Below are 23,317 nucleotides of genomic sequence, written 5' to 3' on the forward strand. Positions count from 1 at the left end.
GAAAACTGCATATTTTATTTAAATATTATTAAAAAACTTCGACCGCAGGAGGTGGAAAAAATAATATTTTCGACCTCGTGTGGTCGAAAAATGTGGTTTTTTAAAAATAATATTTAATTTTTTCGACCACATGTGGTCGAAATCCTGGACAACATTTTAAATTTCGACCACAAGAGCTCGAAATTTAACATGTTGCCCAGAATTTCGACCTCATGTGGTCGAAATCTGGCAACATTGTTGCTAAATTTCGACTTCATGTGGTCGAAATTTTAATGTGGAGGTACATTTTAGACCTAGTGAGGTCGAAATTTAGCAATATCTCAGCTGAATTTCGACCTCGTGTGGTCGAAAATCTGGGAAAAATATATCAGCATTTCGCTGCTTTTACAGCAACCTACCTGCCAATTCAACCAAATCAACATTATTCTGCAACACATCCAATTCATCATTACAACACATTCACTATCAAATTCAAAGTACTTCTAAATATCCTTAAAACTACATTCAAACACTTAAAACACCATAAAGTTAAACAACCATAAACTACTTTCTACAATCAAATTCATCTTCAAAAGTACATCTAATTCGAATTAAAACTACAATCAAATATCATATACATATCCAAGAAAACATAGCAATATTAGAGTCCAAAAGTATACGAATCAAAAAAGTCAACGTTGGGTGTTAGAGACATGATTCGAATCCTCCCCACTATCCTCATCAACAAGACCATGAATTACGTTGGCCTGCGACCTACGTCGTCTACTGGGTTGTGACCTACAAGCATCCCCGGGACACGGGGGAATCAGAAAGGCCCCCGAATTGAGTAAGCTGTCTATTTGGGTCTGCATACCCAACATCCTTGCCTCCGTGGCACTAAGTGTACGTGTTAGTTGAGTAGCTTTCTGCTTCATTTCTTAGTACTCCTTAGGATCCACTGCCCCCTCAGAAGTAGCACCTACACCTACAAGGAACGACGGGAATTGACGACAGGCTCGATTAGGGATCCCATAAATTGTCTCGTACCTTGTCGGGGTAGCAACCTTCTCCATCCACTGCTGATCAATTACCTCGTTGGTCATTGACGTCTCGGCTGGCTGACTAGCACAATATTCCAACTTGTGTTGTTGATACTCGGTCTGAAGTCGAAGGATACAATGTTAGTAGGTAAATTTAGTTAAAACAAAAGTAGTTATCATTGTTAGTTATTGACTTACATAGGTTTGCTAAGACCTTGGCTCAATCCATTGGTCTGTACCATCGGCGTTCTTCGACTCCTCGTGTGAGTAATCTTGAAGACTTCATCTTGAGGTACTTCCTGACCCCTCTCGAGCGTCTGCAAACAAATCAAGATTAACAACTAATTTCATATCTAAACGAGCCACAAGTAAAAAAAATGAAATATGGGAGATATACTATATGCCAAGAAATCCAACAACACTGTATTAGCAGTAGTAGTCACAACCTATTTCACTCTTTTCTCCATAATCAACAACTCTGTATTAGCAGGCAGTATTGTGCTACAATCAACATGAACGATGGAAAATAATCAACAACTCTGTATTAGTTAAATTATAATAGCTTTCGCCTTTAACACATTTCTGAATATGCAGTCTAAAAACATGAACCAAAAGCTGTTACAAAAATCTGAATATGCTTCTGCAAAAAAAAAATGCTTCTGCAATATGGAATTTCAGCTGCTACTGCCAAAAAAAAAAGTAGTCAGCCTTAGAGGTTTGTTGGAGTTGAACCTTTCTACTGCTAGTAGCCAAACATTTATATCATTTTCAGGGTTAGTTAAACTTTCAGTGTCCTCATTTCAGGCTCCTGCATTCAGATATCTTGTTTTAAATTTTGTGGCTTCAACGTACACCATAACCTGTGCTACAGCTAATAAGTCAAACCCATATTTCTATTCTTACTTATGAATGTGCTGATTCCAGATAGCTGAAGTTGCTTTCAGAGCAGAGGTTGCTTTCAAGCCTGAAAATGAAAAGCTGTTTATGAAGCCAATGCAGATGAAAAGATAACATAAGGTATGGTATATTAACATTGAGTGAAGAAACTGATATTGTCATTGAAGATTAATTTGATATTTGTTTCATATCTGGAACTTTTATCCTTATGCACTAGTGAATTCAAAACAGAGTTGTCAAGCACGTGAGATCTAATGTACTGGAAATAAAGTTATGCCAGAATAAGGTATGACGAGGCATAATTGTAGGTCCACCTGGATGATTAAAGGAAACTTGACTAATTATAACTAAGGTAAGTCTGAAACCATCATTGAACCACTGATCTACTTTATACGTTTATGAGTGATCAACTCTTAAAATATGCAGTCTAGTCCGTAGAAGCTAACTGTAATAGTATCCAACCACTATACTAATCAAATTGAAGCTAGAAAAGAGTTGAAAACTCATTAGCTTAGCTACTAACATCCTAACAAGTAGTTAACTGTTAATTTAGGCTAAGCAAAGTGTGATTTATCTAATTGCTTAAACAAACAAATCACATAATTTCTAATTAAGCCAATAGTGGACTAACATATAAACCAAACAGATCCATTCAACTAACAATTAAACTACTCAAGCCACATGATTTTGATAAACCCCACTTTGTTTTTGATAAAATCTTCAGTTTCTGCCTAGCACATAAATTATCTGCTATAAATACTACTGCTTTTTCTTTGCATATTTTGGTTGGACTTCAGTATTTGTAGTAAAGCTACAAATATTAGGGTATAGTGCTCCTATTATTATAAATAAGAAGCTTGTATGTCAACTGTAAAATTAGGACAAGTAACAACTTTAGATTTGGTTTACTCATTTGTTTAACTGTCAAGATAATTACATCAGAAAAGAAAAAGAAAATTCAAGTAAGCCTAGCAAAAAACTTGAACCATAAGTATACTTGATATATTGGCTACATACTAACTCCTGCTGTCCTGCATATTATCGGAACACCTTAGCAAGTAAGGAGAAAAACATGGTTATATAGATAAATAATCTTATAGCCATTGTTAAAAGCACTCAAACAGAAATAAAAAAGCAAACCACCAGATTTCTTAGAGCGACAATCTTCAACATTCGCAATTGTTGCTATCTTTAGTAAATGTCTTGGCTAAGAATTAGAGATGGTTGCTTAAAATAAATGAAAGGTTAATGAACCACAATATGAGATTATGGTGTAGTTAGATACGAACAAGGAGATGAATGAAATGAATCAACCTTGTGTTCACTTATTTCCACTTTTTTCATTCACAATATAACAAACATTGTCTACTTCATTTTTTAAAGAACTTGATCAAGATTGTTATAAATCAGGAAAAAGATGTATATATGCTTAACAGTTAGAACTTATTGAAGGTTTAGTTTAAGAAGATGCAAGATGTTTTAAAGTTAGAACTTGAAAACTCACTAAACATTTAGCTAACAGAGATGTAGGCAACATAGAACTTACTGTAAGACAAAATCTTAATAAGTTCACAATGACTTATGCTTTAAAGTTACAACTTACTGAAAACTTACTAGAGCTTTAGTGACAAATTTAAAAGTGGAACACACTCGTTTGTTGGTTTTAAACATTTCTCTTGTTTTTTTCCTTTTTCATATCAAAGCTTTGTTGACACCCAATTTTGTCCCGCCTCTCCTCCGAAATACCTATTTATGCTTCTAATATTTTTGGAAAATAAAAAAATATACATTATGTTTTACTATAATTATTAGCCTTTTATCAATATCGGCATTGCATTATTCTATTACAGTTACTAGCTATCCTCATCATCATTTATCATTTATCACTTATTATTATTATTATTATTATTATTATTATTATTATTATTAATATTATTTATTACTATTATTATAATTCACAATTTTCTATCATTTAGCACATTTTACCGGTTTACGCACTCACATCGCATTTATCTTCGCCTAATTAAATAATAATTTTTATTTACTGTGGATTTTCAAAATATTATTGCACGGCTATTACAACGTCATTTTTTATTATCTGAGTACTAATAATTGCGTATTTTATATCGAGTAATATTTTAACACAAGTTATTTAAATAGGTCTTTTATTTAAAATGTAGTAGCCCAACCAACTCACACTATTTTCGGATCAATTCACGAAACCAATCCACATTTTAATTTACCAGCCATTTTAATTCATCCCAGCCCATTTTAATGCCCAATCCACATTTTAATTTACCAGCCATTTTAATTCATCCCAGCCCATTTTAATGCCCAATCCACATTTTAATCACCGGCCCAAACGGACCAGCCCAACATTTTAATTCAACTCAACCCATATTTTTTCTACCCAACCAGCCCATTGCCTAAAATATTACCCGACCCATTCCCTTCCTAATCCTAAACCCCTCCCCCTTTTCTTTTTTTTTTCCCTTTTCCTCTTCATCGCCGCCTCCCCCCGCTCGCTGTTCTCTTTCTCTCCCTCATCTCCCCCATCTTCTCTTGTCTCCTCTGTCTCTTCCACTCCCTCTTGTCCCCCCACGCTCGCTGCCATCCCCCATCCTCTCTTGTTCCCTGTCTCTTTCATCGTCATCGTCATCTCCTCTCCACCACATCCTGTTCCCCGCTCTCCTCTCCCTTTGCTGCAAGCGAAACCCTAGCAGTTCCCACCTCCTATAAGTACCTGTTCAAGCCCGTTTAAGGGGAGGATTTTTTCGGATTAGTGAAACCCCCCCAAAAACTTGGAGATTTTTTCATGAAATTCCCCAAGAACTAAGTTCTCAGCCGCACAAAATCCCCTAAAAAATTGAGTCCTTTAGCCTGAATTCCATAGAAATTGAAAGCTTTCGTTTTGTCGCTAAAAATCCCTTAAGCAAAAATTTTAATTTTAGCAGTCTTGTTTACTTCTGGATATTGCGTGTTAAAAATGTTCGATCGGATATCGAAACCCCGTACCCACTTCGCTGCACCCGAAGAAGGTAATTCTCTCATTATCTTAGCATTTCTATTTTAATTCTGCCGATTATAATTTTATATTAGTTTAGAGATTAGTTGATTTATTAGCTTTATTAGAAGTAGATTAGATTAGTAGTGTCAGTAATTTCCTTCTTTATTTTAGAATTCTTCTACTTTTAACTCTATGTGTCTGTTTCGTATAAGATTAGTTTAAGTTTGTTTTATCTAGCTAAAAAAAATTACTTTTCCTTGCTACTGTATGAAAATATGAAGTTTTACTGTGTTTTCTTTGCGTTTTCTCCCTTAGTATATGGTGAAGGTCAATGTTAAGAGCAACTAGTTAAAACTCAACAACTTGTTATTTTTAACGGAGATAGAACTAAGCATTGAGCTAATTTTGTTCATGATCCAAGAATAATCATACCATGCCAAAACGTAACTAAATGTTAGTGGTTTGCCAACGGAACAGAGTCACTAGTTATGAATATTTTGTTAATTTCAAGTTTGGTTCCGCCTTAGGTTTCCCTCACTGTGGTGTTTTCAATTAATTAGTTTCCCCTTTTCTTTCAGAATCTGTTTAAGTGATTTTCCTTCTTCCTTTTCATTTTACAATCCTGTTCTTCTATGTGGTTTGCTTTGAAATTCTTGTTTCTGTTTATTTGCGTTCATGTTATAGGTAGTTTCTTATCACGGTTGTTTCTCAGTTACTGGTATTAGTTAGCTCTTGCTTGTGGTTCTTCTATGTGGTTCGCTTTGAAAATAATGTCGCTCATGTTTTTAGCTTCTTTTTGTTGTTTTCTATACTTGGGTTAAAGTAAAGAAGGAACTAATTAATTTGTTACCTTTTCTCAGAACAATAATAGCTTTGTCACAGTTGGATGCTAATCTTTATCTCTTTTCCCGTTTCTTTTACATGTACACATTGGAGCAAACGGAGTCTTAATTTGGGACTTTATCAAAACAAAGTCTCAAGAGGAGACTCAGCACACCCATCCATAGAGTCATCTCGTGCCGCAATTCTTAGATCACATCGGGCAGGCGAAACTCGTTAGAGGCCGCCTGTAGCATTTTATTCTTTTTTTTTCTTATCATTCTTTTTCTTTCATCCATTTTATGATTGCCGATTTGTCTGCGTTTTGGATTGTGTGTGTTTTAAAATTAGGTGGAGAGCCTATGATTCATATAGGATTAGAAAGGGGTAGCTTCTATCATTTAGGATTATCACTCTGAACATTAAGTACTTATTTTCACCGTATAGAGTGCATCATTCATATGATAATATTTTAAACTTTGTTAGATATAAGTTATCTTTTTTTTTTCTTCTTTCTTTTTCTTTTTTTTTTCTTTTCTCAAAGCTATTTTCTTAAATTTAAACCTCAATTAATTAACCTAAGATTGGCCGGATAACCGTAGTTAACGGATTCTAAAGGATGCCTAACCCCTTCCCTTTAGGATAATATAGAACCCTTACCTAGAATCATACTGATTAAGCAGACTATTAACGGAGGTTCAGTTAGCTTTACCTTAGTTAGTAATTAGGTGCCCTAATTCACCTTAAAATCAATTAGGTGGCGACTCCTAAAAATAAAACAAATAGGAATCACCAATATGTTGTACTCCGCTTCAACCCGGTTAAAATGGGGTATAACAGCTTGGCGACTCTGCTGGGGATTTTTAGGTTCTTGACCATAACAACTTAGGTTAATAATTAATTTGTTGGATGTTTGGTTGTTTTTCTTTATTTTTGCCTTTATTGTTTTTCTTTTATGTTCTTTTAAGTGATTGTTTTATTATGTGAAATTTTCTATGTAATAATATGTTACTGCTTTCCTTAAATTGGCATTCCGGTCATATTTCCTCCACTCCTGGAGAACTCACACTATCACACGTACACGCGAGGTGTGTTTTGCGCACCCGCAAATTTCTTCGTAGAATCCAAATTTTAGGAGAGTTGGCATATGCGCGGGGTGCCCGAATAACGGCGACCGCGTAGCCTTCTCACTCGAGTAGTCCGCTCGGGAACCTTGTGTCTAGTAAACCAAATCTTACAAAACTTAAGATAGATCTTTGCCACCAATTTTATTAAGTCATGCATGCATAAACCTTAGGTGGGTCGATCCTAGGTATCGACTCCACAATTAGGAAACCTACCAAATTGTCGACGGGTTTCATAACCCAACGACCAACAAGCATATTATATGTAACGTGATAATGATAGAAGGATCCAAGTCTAACCACGACATGCCAAGTTTGGGAATCATTTCTTTTTGTAGGATAGTTCTGCCATAATGTTGCATTATGTGTTCTTTATGTGCTTTGTTTAAAATATTTTTGATTAGATTAGATTTATATGTCTGAAACAATATTCAACATAGTATCGAGGCTTCTTTAGTTTTAAAGCTGTGAAGATTAGCAATATCTTAATGAGTACTCAGCTGTTACAATTGAAACATTTGATCTGTCTAGATGAGTACTCAGCTGATAGGGATTGTTTAGTTCATTTTTTCCAATCGTAACAGACCTGTCTAGTATAAACCAGACTCGAATTGGTGTGCTCATTAGCTTTGTCAGTCAGTCTATGTCAGTTTTTGTCGCATATATGCTTAGTTCAGCTGTTCAGTCCAGTAAACGTCTGTTCATTCTGTTTGCATTTCGTTTGAGTGCCTTAGTTTAAGTGTCTATCTATGAAGTTTTGAGTGTTCACCACGTCTAGACTTTTGAAGTTGTCTGGCTATTTAGTTAAGAATTAGCTTACAAAATGGATCATTATTTGATGTATATCATGTTTGTGTATTCTCACTTGAAACCAAAGATTGATTTAGTTAAATCAAGATGATTAGGAGGCTATCCTAGGCTTCATCAATTATTAAACATTTTCTTTAAATGAATTAAGGGCTTGACCATGCTAAGCATAAATCTGGTGTATCGTAAATGATCTGTCACATTGGATAAGGATTCACTAATCTTATTGGAAGCTTATTTCTCTTTTTGTTGAGATATATTATAAAGAAACTGATTATGAACATACTAAATTAATTGCATATCATGAGAACTATAAGTTTCCTGAATATCAATGACTTGTGTGCTGTATTTAGATTCAGATTTTAGCCTACTAGTTTTGAGGGCAAAGCAGCTCGAATATCTGTTACATGAGTTCCCTCCCTCAGCTAATATTTTGAGTCAAGTTTAGGTGTTTGAAGTCATAAAAAGTTCATCGCTGTTTAGGTTTTGTTTTGGCCTTCTGAGGTTAGGATATGTTTCAAGGTTATCTCATTATGTGCTTTGCAAACAATTAAGTTTGAGTATGTTCCCTCTCAATAGCATGTATCTCATTTCAATAAGAAATCTACCTTAAGGACTAGCATGTGACGATTCATGTAAACTCTTGATTAAGTTATGAGATTGTGTTGATGAAACTATTTTAAAAAGCCTTAAAACTTGAATCCTTTGTCTCCTTGAGCTATTTTTTTTTTTTCAAACCTAGATTAAGTGGTGATATTTATTAAACTAAGAGAAGAATCTTTATTTCATTTGGCTATTGTTTGTTGTGAAAACTGTTGTTGGATACTCTCCTTTCCCCCTTTTGTTTTCTTTGCATGACTTGGGAAAATTTGCAAATCCCCAACTGCTCGTAAGCTGCTGCACATCTGGGGCTTTGCTGCATTTTATTGAGCCTATACTAGAGTTCCTTGGAGCTTGTTGTACTATCAGATAAGTTTGCTAATCCCTTTAGTCCTTTATATTGATTGCTATCATGACTTATTGAGAGGCAAGTTTCTACTATCACTGCTACTCATGTGAATAAATACACCATGATTCTTGTTGCAAGTCCATAAACTGTCTGCTGTGTCAAGAGGTTGCTTTTCAGCACTCTGCTTCACTCCTTGAAATGGTATTGTGAGGTATAAGAATCATCCGTTGTAAGGCTATTTGTTACCATGTCCTGGCATGAACTCTTGATTGTAAATGAGGCCAAAAAGTGATTGAACTGCTACTGCTATGCTGCAAATTGATTAGGTTAACCCTACATCTTTGAGGTCAAATATGGTTGCTTCTTAAAGGTTGTTTGGTTGTTAAATTCCCTGCTATGCTTCAATGTAATACCTTGGTGCTGCTATTAATCAATTACTGCCACATCCTATCCTTTGATCCCTGCCCTTAAGAATTATTGTTCTTGTCATACAAAAAAACAAGCAGAACAGATCACTACACTTGATTACCCTACTACATATGGGGTTGAAACTGTTTACATAAGTTGTATTTTCTGAGAAAACTTGACTGCTTGTTGTTGCATCTTGGATAATTTGAGGTTTGAAGTGTTGCACATTGAATAAACTAATGGTTATCTTGTTGAGATATTAAACCTCTAGCCTATTGATGTTTCCTTAGTATCCTAAATAAGGGTGGGAATTGTTGCAACTCTTTAGGCTAATTTATTGGTTTCTTGGATGAAAAGTTGCAGTTTAAAAAAGGTGTAAAAATCTCTATTAAGTGATTCCTCTGCTACTATTGTCATCTGGTTGGTTGTAAGCTAAGGCAAGTTTGGGTTTGGTTTAGTCTCTTCGATAGCCTTCGGATCTTGTACAACATCGAATATGGAAGTTGTTGCCAGGATCCTTCTTCAAACATTTTAAACCAAGATGTGATATTATCTTGTTACAGTTTCTCTATGCACAAATACTCATCCTTCACACTTTTCTTCTATGCATGACTTGGGGGAGTTTCAAATCTCAAACGGTTTTAAGGTGCTTTTTTTGCTGATCGCTGCTCTGGGAGTAGCTTAATTTAAGCCAATATCCTGATGAAAATGATGCAGTTCATATCTCCATCTTGAAACTGTTCTCAGAATTAGTCTTTTTTCTCTTTGAAAGTAACCATTGCTTTAAATATCAACATTGTTAATCTGGCTGTATACTTGAGTTCTCGATAGCTCTGTTTTATGTGTGTTGGATTCAAATGTTGGTATGGCTTTAGACACACTGCCTCTTGTTGTTTCTTCTGGGCTGTTAGACTGAGTGTTGAGTATGTGAGTCCTTTTAGTTCTGAAAGCTTAGATGATTAAATCCTTTACTTTGTGAGTATGAAATTCAATTCAATATGCTATCCTGAGTCTTTGTGGTGCTGTAGGTAGCCGTGTTATTTTACAAGTTGATTTTCCATGAGGAAAGTGTTGGTAGATGTGTTTGTAATCCTCTACCTAGGTTCCTTCAATTAGGATTAGCTTAGGTAAAAATGGAGTAGAATACTATTGATGATGTGTTTGCATTAGAAGTACAATATGTGTATCATTAAAATCATTTTGTTAGCTTAAGATACACAGATTGTATCTGTACATCCTGCAGTCCTAATATGGGTGTGTGTGATTTGAACTTTGGGAAATGTAGCTCTGTGTTCAATTCTGTTTCATGGCTTGAGAAGGTTGTTTGCTGTGCATTTTATAAATAAGCCCTATGTTTATGTGAATGGATCACAGATATTAAGCTCAACTATTTGTTCAGTTTCGTGGAGAAGATAAAAGGAATAAGTAGGAATACAGCACTATAAAAAGAGAATGAAGAAAAGGATTTTAACTTGGAACTCTGCATGATCATCTCTTTAAACTCTTTGAATATGTATAAGTTGTCTTTGCCGATCCCTTACTGTTTGTTTGAATTGAACCAAGTTAATGATAGAGTAAAGGAAATTTGACTGTGAATGCCAAGTTTGAGCATCCCCATATCCTCCCAAGTAATTAGTATAAATTTCTGCAGCAAATTATGTATTCTGAGATGTTTGGCTTAACCTCAGGACAATCCTAACTCATGTAATGGTTTTGCCTTTTAAAGATTTAATGTTCTCTTTTGTGCCGGTTCTTGGACAATGTTTGTAACTTCAAGTGTTTGTTTGTGAGCTGATTGGTTAATTTAAGAGTAGGACCCAACTTTGAATGACAAGAAAGTTTCAATAACTAAACCTGTTGCTTAAGATTCTGTTATCTGAATAAGTATGTGTGTATGTGCTCGGCCACGCTTAAAATATAAACTTTAGTGTTTATTTGATGACTAAGTTGTGGTAATGCTTCAACAGTTGAAACACTTTATAATCTCTTGTAAGTATCCAGCCTATGTCTTTACTTCTCGATACTCATTCTTCACTCACTTTCTTTCTTTGTGTGGTCTGAGGCCAATGGAGTGAAACACCAAGAATATATGACATCTGGATGTCGCAAGCTTGGACGCTCCATGAGCAGTGATAGCAGTTGTGGCTCACCACAGTAGTGCAGTTCCCCCATTTGTTATTTTTATGGACTGATGTCATGTTACAAGAATGGCTGCTGCTTGGTTTGTTGCTGTTATTTTAAAGTCCCTGATGCCATGTATTTGACCTGTAATTGCCACGCATAAAAGGCTGAGTTTTTGCTATATGTTTGAGCTGAGTTTTCTGTTACACTTTGGGAGGAAATGTTCCAGTTCTTTAAGGCAAATGCCTGGCGTATCTGGCCAAACATTTGCACTGTATTATAGACCTCCTAGTTGTTCCGTTTTTTATGTTCTTAGCTACTAAGCAGCTTGTTGCAATTTGCTGAAATTCAGTCGCTTCCCTTAGAGAATAGATGTTGCATCTGATGAAAAAAAAAAAGATGGTTAGGCATGTTAATGAATTGCACTTTTGTATAAAAAGAGCTACATTTCACGATATCACTCTTTAGCATGCTCGAAAATAGACTTCAAATTCATTTACATAGAAAAGGAGAATGAATATATATATATATATATATATATATATATATATATATATATATATATATATATATATATATATATAAGCATGTATGTACCAGCATAGCAGGAAGGCAACAAGATAGATTGATCTTCGTATGATAAACCTTCTCAAAATTAGAAAATTCAGGAGCTTCATATATGGTCTTAATTCTGAAAAAAAAAAGAAAAAAAAAGCCTACGTTTATGTCCGGACCTTCGCTGTTATTCAGAGCATTTGCTGCGAGCCTTCTTTTCCTGTTATTTTCCAATTCCATCAGAATCGTTGCTTCTACTCTCACTCTTATATGCTTCGTGGTCAAAAGTACGATCGAACTGTTTGTGATTGTAATCCTCGTCTTTAAAGAGACCATGAAAATGAACATTCCGGACCAAAACACACGCACACACTAAGATATATAGCTTCATAGCTTCCGGTAAAAAAAAAAATTGCTGGTTTAGTAGCTAAAGAAAATCATTGGCACAACCGAGAGGAGCAACCACCCTTAGAAGAAAATCCCTTTACTCGGTTATCCTCAGCGGGACACATTGCTAACTAAATACTGATTTCGTCCAAATATATATATATATATATATATATATATATACTTTCAATTCTATAAAGACACCATAAGGTTTCGTGGCGTAATAGTAGCACGTTTGGCTCCAAATCAGAAAGTTGTGTTGCGTGTTCGATTGACGTTTCGATTCAAATTCCCAATCCAGTGAGCATTAATGGAGAAAACAAAGTGCTTTCGGATTGAAATTCTTGCGAAGGAAAAGTGCTTTCGGCATGATCAAGTGCGAAAGATTTAAGCCAAGTTTTAGGATTGTCTTACATTATACCATCTTTGATGTATTTTGGTTTACTGTCTCATCAATGTACTCGCTTTTGTTATTTCAACGGAACTTGGCCTTTTATTTCCAAACTCAAGTGTCTCAATTAAATGGCTTGGATCCCTCTATCATATTCTCGAATATGTGGCGTTAGGCTTACCTCTGGCATAAAGAGGTCCCTGCATATTAGGACGTGTTATTAATGTTTGTGTTATAAACTTTGTAAGTCATTCGCTTGCTTACTTGCTAAGTGATTTACTGGAATTTATTTGTAATATGCTCGCTCTTGAATTTATTTGTGATTACTTGATGCTAAGAGAATTATTTGAATTTATTTTCTACTTGTTAAGTTTTAATCCTTTAGAGGTTGCCTAGCATTGAACATTGCGTTGGCTGCGAATCTGCATTAAGGACAAGATACAATGGCAAAAAGATATGAATCATTCAATATCGGTGTGGGATTGGTGCAAGCGCAAAATGAGGATAGTGAGGAGAATGTAGTACAAAGAAGCGTGTTGGTCAATTTGGGAAATACCTTCAGCCTTCTTCCTAACACAAGTTCAGCTTCCAGCTCGACCCAAAACATTTCTTTCACTATTTCTCCCCACCCAGCTCCTACATATATACCACCAAGATTCTCTACTAAACCAGAAGCTTTGCAAGTCACGTTGATACCTAATGTCCAAAAGCCTGCACTTGCAGCACCCTTCACAGAAAACCAGCAAAATCAGCTAGCGGTATGCCAATACAAGAGATTAAGAAATGAAACGAATGCAATCAATTGGGATGACTCGGATAGAGAGCTTCAAAATTTAAGGAGAATTGTCGAAGAAGAGATGCGGGCAAGAAATGTCCAAAGTTTAAGATATGAAAGCTTGTGCATGATTCCAAATGTTGAGTTGCCGCCGGGAGTCAAAGTGCCAAAATTCAACACTTTCAATGGCAGAGGAAATCCTGTTTCGCACTTGAAGGACTATTGTAGCAGATTAATGGGAATTGGACAAAATGAAGCCATACGAATGAAATTGTTCATTCAGAGCCTATCAGGGTTGGCATTAGATTGGTACACAGAACAAGACTTTCGCAAATGGTACACGTGGGAGGACATGGCCCGCGACTTTGTAGAACAATTCAAGTTTAACATCGGGGTTAGTCCAAATCTTTATGATATGCTTGAGGTAGAAAGAATGCCACATGAGTCTTTTCAGGAATACGCCATCCGATGGAGATTGGAAGCTTCAAAAATACGCCCTCCATTGCCCGAGAATGAGTTGATTTCAACTTTCATCCAAATACAAAAGGGCATATATTATGAAAAGTTGTTATGTGCGCGGTTACGTGACTTTTTTGATCTAATTCAAGTTGGAAAGCAAGTAGAAGCGGGCGTTCGAGCAGGAAGAATCATTGACCCTTCATCAGTACAAGCAACTTTTCAAGCTGAAATCTTCAACAACTTGCAAGGCAAAAAGAGAGAAACCGACTCAGCTGTCAGGTCTACATATCAGCCGCAATCACGACAGAACTATCAAGTTTCGCGTGATCATATATCTCTTCACCAACGAGGCTTCCAATATCAACCCGATCAAGCACAGTCTAGCTTACGACAGTCAGAGCACGTAAAATTCCGCACTTTTACTCCTCTTGAAGAGTCATTAACCAGCATATTTGAGAGAATAAAAGTCAATGGACTCCTGAAACCAAAGAAAGGATGGATCCCTAAAAGCCTACCGCCAGATTTTGATTGGTCCAAGAGTTGTGCTTACCACTCTAATGTTCCAGGTCATGACACAGAAAACTGCCCAGCACTTAAGCATAAGATTCAGAACATGATCGAAAAGGATAAGATAAGCGTGCAACAAAATAAATTGTGCGACAATGATGACCCTCCAGTTGCAAATGCAATTATTGTTACCGGTGATCCATCAAAATTGGCACCGAGACATTTGAAAAGGAAGCGTGGAACTAAGTAAGATGATTGAAAGGATCTACCGTCACTAGCATTCTCCACCCACTTGCCTCGTAATCAGCTTTCCTTCTTGTAATTTTTGCTAAAGCTTTGTAACGTGAACTACGTTCGACCTGATTCCTGTTAGTAGCGGGATACGTAGGCGCCCATGTTGGGTTCGGTCTTAATATAGTGGAAAATTCCATTTTTCCCACGAAGCAACACTGGGGCAGCTTTGCAAATGGCCTATCATTATTCGACAAAAAGCATGAATCGAAATCTCGAGCAATATATTAGCGTCACCAGATTGTTGCAATGCCATCACCACGAGAAATGCAGGTTCAACGCCAAAGCTTTGGTGTTCAATGCAAGGCAACCATGCTATTTTACACTAACAAATTTTCTTTGAGTAACGCAGGGGCATATTTTAGCTATTCTTGAAGGATATCGCACAGTATCAAGTCGGCCATTGCAAGATTCAGATAAAGCAAAGGGCAAAGCCAACTTAATACTAATTAAACTTGAAACTCACAAATTTTCTTTGAGTGCAGGAACGTTTTAGATGTAAATCTTGGCAGGGTAGAAGGTCCCCAAATCTTCGGCACTACATCATGAATATTTACTGCTGCAAATTACGTACTGCGTCAAACTCATCTCACCGCACTAATTTTATTAAACATAAATCAAGCACTACATTTAGGCTCGTCCGACTTTAATAGGACATTTTAGGCTCGTCCGCCTTTAATAGGACATTTTGGGCTTGACCGCCTTTTATATGTTGCATGGGCTGTGCACCGCCCCTTTGTAATTTCCGCAAAAGGCTGAGCACCGCCTTCTTGATGTTCTGCATAAGCCTATGTCAGGCTCGGTTTCGTCATTTGTAAAAGCTCAACCTTCCGCTATGCCAGAAACTGGGGCAGATTTTAAGGGCGTCATCGTAAAACTCAATGTCCTCCTATGCCAAAAACTGGGACAAAATTTTAAGGGTGATATCGAGAAACATGAAAGAGTATATGGCCAACAAAGTCATCAGGCAAAGGGAAGACTTTGGAGAAAGGACGCTCGCTTTGTTTCACAATATGTCACAGTTCCAAATTCGGCTGAAATATATAATGTTCGCAGCCTTGCAAGGATTGCACGTCGAACGGTTTGATCTTGCTTATAACAATTATGCCTCTCGAGTATCAATAATTTACGAGATTCGCAACGAATTAGTGCCTGAGTCTTGCAAATGATTTTTCAAACGTGTCGATGCACAAACATTTCCTATTGCTTTCAAATGTCTTGCATAAATGCTTTCAAATACAATGCGCATGCACTATTGCTTTAAATGCCCCGCACTGCACTACTGTTTTCAAATGCCCCGCACTGCAAAAGCAACCGCACCTACATTACATTATTACTTTCAAATGCCCTGCAAAGGCACATCATCATTGTTCGCAAAAGCACCGCATTTAGGCCCGTCCGCCTTTAATAGGACATTTAGGCTCGTCCGCCTTTAATAGGACATCTTAGGCTCGTCCGCCTTTAATAGGACGTTTTAGGCTCGTCCGCCTTTAATAGGACGTTTTAGGCTCGTCCGCCTTTAATAGGACATTTTAGGCCCGTCCGCCTTTAATAGTACATTTTAGGCCCGTCCGCCTTTAATAGGATATTTAGGCTCGTCCGCCTTTAATAGGACATTTTAGGCTTGTCCGCCTTTAATAGGAAATTTTAGGCTTGTTCGCCTTTAATTGAACATATAGGCTTGTTCGCCTTCAATTGAACATTTTTTAGGCTAGTCCGCCTTTAATAGGACATTTCGTGCTCAACCGCCCTTTAAAATTTTCGCATAAGGCTGCGCACCGCCTTTCATATGAGGCATGGGTTGCGCACCGCCCTTTGCATCGCTTTCATATATTGCCCGGGCCATGCACCGCCCTTTTAAATTTCTGCATAAGGCTGTGCACCGCCTTTCATATGATGCATGGGCTGCGCACCGCCCTTTGCATCGCTTTCATATATTGCTTGGGCCATGCACCGCCCTTTAAAATTTTCGCATAAGGCTGCGCACCGCCTTTCATATGAGGCATGGGTTGCGCACCGCCCTTTGCATCGCTTTCATATATTGCCCGGGCCATGCACCGCCCTTTTAAATTTCTGCATAAGGCTGTGCACCGCCTTTCATATGATGCATGGGCTGCGCACCGCCCTTTGCATCGCTTTCATATATTGCTTGGGCCATGCACCGCCCTTTAAAATTTTCGCATAAGGCTGCGCACCGCCTTTCATATGATGCATGGACTGCGCACCGCCCTTTGCATCGCTTTCATATATTGCCTGGGCCATGCACCGCCCTTTTAAATTTCCGCATAAGGCTGCGCACCGCCCTTTGCATCGCTTTCATATACTGCCTGGGCCATGCACCGCCCTTTAAATTTTCTGCATAAGGCTGTGCACCGCCTTTCATGTCGCATGGGCTGCGCACCGCCCTTTGAAAAATTTCTGCATAAGACGTCGCACCGCACCTGCCTAGTTTTATTATTATTTTCAAATGCCCCCGCGTGCGCTCGTAGCCGCATTGCACCACACTTGCATCGCTTTACTTCAATATTTATTTTTTACTGACCATTTTTATCTAGTTTAAAGTTTCGCAGGAGCTTTAGCGCAGCGTGAAACTTTTTCTTCGGCAGCGAACTGGGGCAATACGTCGGGAAGGATAAGCAGACTTCCCGACAAGGGTCAAAGATCTACCTCGAACACTCGGCTCCAATTCCAAATATCCCACTCGCGTTCCAACACACTCAATTTTCAGGGTTCTATCACAATACCCAGTGTCATCATAACTCGACACTGGGACAATATTTTTGCAAAGATTCGCACCAATCGTGATTTGTCGGTCATTGGTGTCGTAGTCATCCCAGAACTACACTCGACCTGATTCTCGTGCTACCCGAGATATGTAGGCAACTCAGAGACCGGAATTCGGTCATAATTCTCTCATGTTTCCTCTAGCCGGGACAAAATAGTCTACTCAGTCAACATCTTTGCCCGCCAACTCTTTTCATCATTACCGGGCAAAGAGGGACAAGTTGTTGACACCCAATTTTGTCCCGCCTCTCCTCCGAAATACCTATTTATGCTTCTAATATTTTTGGAAAATAAAAAAATATACATTATGTTTTACTATAATTATTAGCCTTTTATCAATATCGGCATTGCATTATTCTATTACAGTTACTAGCTATCCTCATCATCATTTATCATTTATCACTTATTATTATTATTATTTATTACTATTATTATAATTCACAATTTTCTATCATTTAGCACATTTTACCGGTTTACGCACTCACATCGCATTTATCATCGCCTAATTAAATAATAATTTTTATTTACTGTGGATTTTCGAAATATTATTGCACGGCTATTACAACGTCATTTTTTATTATCTGAGTACTAATAATTGCGTATTTTATATCGAGTAATATTTTAACACAAGTTATTTAAATAGGTCTTTTATTTAAAATGTAGTAGCCCAACCAACTCACACTATTTTCGGATCAATTCACAAAACCAATCCACATTTTAATTTACCAGCCATTTTAATTCATCCCAGCCCATTTTAATGCCCAATCCACATTTTAATTTACCAGCCATTTTAATTCATCCCATCCCATTTTAATGCCCAATCCACATTTTAATCACCGGCCCAAACGGACCAGCCCAACATTTTAATTCAACTCAACCCATATTTTTTCTACCCAACCAGCCCATTGCCTAAAATATTACCCGACCCATTCCCTTCCTAAACCTAAACCCCTCCCCCTTTTCTTTTTTTTCCCTTTTCCTCTTCATCGCCGCCTCCCCCCGCTCGCTGTTCTCTCTCTCTCCCTCATCTCCCCCATCTTCTCTTGTCTCCTCTGTCTCTTCCACTCCCTCTTGTCCCCCCACGCTCGCTGCCATCCCCCATCCTCTCTTGTTCCCTGTCTCTTTCATCGTCATCGTCATCTCCTCTCCACCACATCCTGTTCCCCGCTCTCATCTCCCTTTGCTGCAAGCGAAACCCTAGCAGTCCCACCTCCTATAAGTACCTGTTCAAGCCCGTTTAAGGGGAGGATTTTTTCGGATTAGTGAAACCCCCCCCCAAAAACCTGGAGATTTTTTCATGAAATTCCCCAAGAACTAAGTTCTCAGCCGCACAAAATCCCCTAAAGAATTGAGTCCTTTAGCCTGAATTCCATAGAAATTGAAAGCTTTCGTTTTGTCGCTAAAAATCCCTTAAGCAAAAATTTTAATTTTAGCAGTCTTGTTTACTTCTGGATATTGAGTGTTAAAAGTGTTCGAGCGGATATCGAAACCCCGTACCCACTTCGCTGCACCCGAAGAAGGTAATTCTCTCATTATCTTAGCATTTCTATTTTAATTCTGCCGATTATAATTTTATATTAGTTTAGAGATTAGTTGATTTATTAGCTTTATTAGAAGTAGATTAGATTAGTAGTGTCAGTAATTTCCTTCTTTATTTTAGAACTCTTCTACTTTTAACTCTATGTGTCTGTTTCGTATAAGATTAGTTTAAGTTTGTTTTATCTAGCTAAAAAAATTACTTTTCCTTGCTACTGTATGAAAATATGAAGTTTTACTGTGTTTTCTTTGCGTTTTCTCCCTTAGTATATGGTGAAGGTCAATGTTAAGAGCAACTAGTTAAAACTCAACAACTTGTTGTTTTTAACGGAGATAGAACTAAGCATAACCAATACGTTACCTTTTCTGGCTCTGGATTTCGATTAAACATTTAGCTAATTTTGTTCATGATCCAAGAATAATCATACCATGCCAAACGTAACTAAATGTTAGCGGTTTGCCAACGGAACAGAGTCACTAGTTATGAATATTTTGTTAATTTCAAGTTTGGTTTCGCCTTAGCTTTCCCTCACTGTGGTGTTTTCAATTAATTAGTTTCCCCTTTTCTTTCAGAATCTGTTTAAGTGATTTTCCTTCTTCCTTTTCATTTTACAATCCTGTTCTTCTATGTGGTTTGCTTTGAAATTCTTGTTTCTGTTTATTTGCGTTCATGTTATAGGTAGTTTCTTATCACGGTTGTTTCTCAGTTACTGGTATTAGTTAGCTCTTGCTTGTGGTTCTTCTATGTGGTTCGCTTTGAAAATAATGTCGCTCATGTTTTTAGCTTCTTTTTGTTGTTTTCTATACTTGGGTTAAAGTAAAGAAGGAACTAATTAATCTGTTACCTTTTCTCAGAACAATAATAGCTTTGTCACAGTTGGATGCTAATCTTTATCTCTTTTCCCGTTTCTTTTACATGTACACATCGGAGCAAACGGAGTCTTAATTTGGGACTTTATCAAAACAAAGTCTCAAGAGGAGACTCAGCACACCCATCCATAGAGTCATCTCGTGCCGCAATTCTTAGATCACATCGGGCAGGCGAAACTCGTTAGAGGCCGGCTGTAGCATTTTATTCTTTTTTTTTCTTATCATTCTTTTTCTTTCATCCATTTTATGATTGCCGATTTGTCTGCGTTTTGGATTGTGTGTGTTTTAAAATTAGGTGGAGAGCCTATGATTCATATAGGATTAGAAAGGGGTAGCTTCTATCATTTAGGATTATCACTCTGAACATTAAGTACTTATTTTCACCGTATAGAGTGCATCATTCATATGATAATATTTTAAACTTTGTTAGATATAAGTTATCTTTTTTTTTTCTTCTTTCTTTTTCTTTTTTTTTTCTTTTCTCAAAGCTATTTTCTTAAATTTAAACCTCAATTAATTAACCTAAGATTGGCCGGATAACCGTAGTTAACGGATTCTAAAGGATGCCTAATCCCTTCCCTTTAGGATAATATAGAACCCTTACCTAGAATCATACTGATTAAGCAGACTATTAACGGAGGTTCAGTTAGCTTTACCTTAGTTAGTAATTAGGTGCCCTAATTCACCTTAAAATTAATTAGGTGGCGACTCCTAAAAATAAAACAAATAGGAATCACCAATATGTTGTACTCCGCTTCAACCCGGTTAAAATGGGGTATAACAAGCTTTATAATGGAAAACTAGTAAGAAGATATAAAGAGAAAGAACTCCAAGCTAAAGAAGCTGAACTGAAAAAAAAAGAAAAAAAAAACAGGTAAGCTTGTAAGATTCCTTGAATTAGTGTTTGAAAGAATCTATGGTATTGACTATATTTCTCTTTAGGCATTTTATATACTATTAATTGGTTGTTTTATTGGTTTCATTTGGGACCTGAAAAGGAGGGAAGATGTTATAGCAAGAGGTAGTTCTCCAGTGTAACATTCACAAGTTTTGTAAATATCAAACTCCAGTCCATTCTATTACCTGCAAAGAAGTACTACACAGTCACAGGAACAGAGAGCTACCGCGACAGAATGGATGTCTCTTTCACTTTCAAATTTCTTATTTATTGGACTATTTCATAGGTTTTTGTCAATAAAGAGGAACAAAAGAATGAAGGAAATTGAAACAGTAAATATATTTCAACAACATTCAATTTCAATTTCAATTTACACTTAGTAAAATTTTAACAAATAGCTACAAATGCAATCTTTAACAATAAATATAAGTAATCTACTAATTAAACTACAATTACAAAGTGATGTAACTAATAATGATAGAAATGAGATTGAAAAAAAAAATGGCAAAAAAATTACTTACCTTTAATGGCGGCAGACAGCAAGGGCGGCGACGGAGGACAAGCAGTGGTGGGGATGGGGCGTCGGCGCCGGGGAGGGGTGTGGTGCGGATGGGGCGTCGGCGCCGGGGAGGGGTGTGGTGGAGATGGGGCGTCGGTGGCGGGGTAGGGGTGTGTTGGGGGTGGGAGTTTTGGTATAAAATTAGGTTTAGGTATATTTTGGGTTGAGAATTGCACAATTGATGTTGGGGGAGTATATTAAACATTTGAACTTTATTATTTTGACCGCGTGCGGTCGAAATAATTAAGTCAGATTTAACTTAATTTTCGACCGCATGCAGTCGAAATATGCTTTTTTTAATTAATTGTTTCATTTATATAATTTAATTTTTTGAAAATGTTTTTATTTATTTATTATTTGTATAAAAATAAGTTTCGACCTCATGCGGTCGAAATTTTATTTCCCGTTTAAATATCCACCACGTGAGGTCGAAATCCAAAAAAAAAAAAAATTATGAAAATTTTGACCTCATGTGATCGATTTTTTTTCGACCAAAAAGTGAGGTCAAAATTATTTGGTGGAAAAACCCTATTTTTTTAGTAGTGATGTTACTGCTACAATTTTCTAGAATAATTAGTTGTTTAGTTGTAGAAGAAGTCTAATAGTTAATTTAGTATAATATTCAGTCTTTTAGTTTTAGTAATAGTCTAATACTTTTGATGTAGGAGAGAGTCTACTACTCTATTTATGTGCCTATATAAAGGCTTATGATACTAAAATTTATATGAGACAATTTTTATTCATATTTCTACCTTGTTGTTTGCATCTTTCTCCAAAAATCATAATAGTTTACAACTCACATGTTCAAGGTTTTACAGTATTTCGATATAGAACATGAATATATACGTACAAAATTACTAAATTTTAATAAATATAATATTTTGAACTCATAATAATTTCCAAACCTCGATGAATTCAGTCGTAAGAAATTTAAAAAACAAACCTTAGACGTAGAGGCATGAGCAGGGAGCATGGAATATAGCTGGTTAATGAGATACTTCATATAAATCCTTCTATGTTTCTCCATATACTTCCTCTCCAATTTTGGACCTGCCTTAGCTGATTTAGACCTCCGGCTACTTTCCATTTTTTTTCTGTTGAGTGCTAGGTATTTTTAGAAACTTTTTTTCTAGGTGTTTCTTGTAAAATTTTGCCTATTCATTAGTACTACTTTAGTTCCAATAATGTAACTCCTTTTATAGATTCCACCAAACCGTTCTCTGGAGGTCAACAAAAACATGATGCATTAAAATAGGGTGTGAAATTTGGCCCAAAAGGTGGTTGCCTGCCCAAAATTTTACGGGTTGTGTTCAAGATAATTTCACATTAGGCTGATTTTAGCCCAACCCAACATAACCCATTTTAAAGTGATCTCCAACTTAGACCAATACTAGCCCAACTTAGCCCAAAAATATTTTCGAAAAATCCGCAGAAATATTTTTCGCTAAAAATGTATTTCTAGAAAATAATTTCCGCAAAAATGTTTTTCTACAAAATAGACCCTTAAAAAAAATTGGATCAAGTTGGGTGGGTCATGACCCAACCCATTTCAGCCCACGTTACTTTTGGGTCAATGTTAGCCCAACTCATTTATTACCTCAACTCATTTTGATTGGACCAATTTCAGTTCAACCCGCCCATTTGATACCCCTACATTAAAACAATAAGCTAGTGACATCACCAATTAGAACATCATGTAGTTGTCATATTTCTTATTCTCCGCTCCATAAAATTAAAATTTGAAATTTATGGGTTCCTACCAATGACTTCAAGGTAACGCTATAAGATAATAAATGAGTTCACAAAAGGCTACCGAGTCTATGTTATTATATACTCCATTAAAGTTACCAGCTGCTATCGCTCTATGACTACTCTGATTTGGAATATTTCCACAAGATGGACATGACTCCCAATCACCTTCCTAGTAAAAAACAGCTACAGTATATATATTTACATATATTTGTAATTTTATTAATCATGCATTTTTCTAGTGGGAAAAGATTTTCACCCTTTGCACTTGGAGTTGACATACTTATTATGAAAGTTGAAATACATGCCTTTTAGACTTTAGTCTTTCTTTTTTGTCTTTTTTTTTTGGGTTATTTTGGGATGTTGTTGAATTATATCACTCGCGGAGCCGAAAACAGTATAGTA

At 36.6% G+C, this 23,317-nt stretch overlaps 1 protein-coding gene and 1 long non-coding RNA gene across 2 annotated transcripts in view; both read right to left on the minus strand.

Moving 5' to 3' along the window:
* LOC132627358 (uncharacterized) overlaps positions 1 to 22,250 on the minus strand; it is a 30,807-nt gene extending 8,557 nt beyond the window's left edge. Inside the window, exons 1-2 of the mRNA XM_060342675.1 lie at positions 22,107 to 22,250; positions 7,985 to 7,994 (exon numbers count right to left, since the gene is read on the minus strand). Of these exons, the coding sequence (XP_060198658.1) occupies positions 7,985 to 7,994; positions 22,107 to 22,250 (154 nt within the window). The remainder of the gene's footprint in view (positions 1 to 7,984; positions 7,995 to 22,106) is intronic.
* On the minus strand, positions 978 to 1,522 carry LOC132617172 (uncharacterized). The gene is made up of 3 exons (XR_009573730.1): positions 1,466 to 1,522; positions 1,218 to 1,336; positions 978 to 1,139 (listed from the first exon to the last, which is right to left on the minus strand). It is a non-coding gene; the product is annotated as an uncharacterized LOC132617172 (long non-coding RNA).
* Positions 22,251 to 23,317: the final 1,067 nt, after the last annotated feature.

This window comes from Lycium barbarum, chromosome 1 (assembly GCF_019175385.1).
Source record: "Lycium barbarum isolate Lr01 chromosome 1, ASM1917538v2, whole genome shotgun sequence".
NCBI lineage: Eukaryota > Viridiplantae > Streptophyta > Magnoliopsida > Solanales > Solanaceae > Lycium > Lycium barbarum.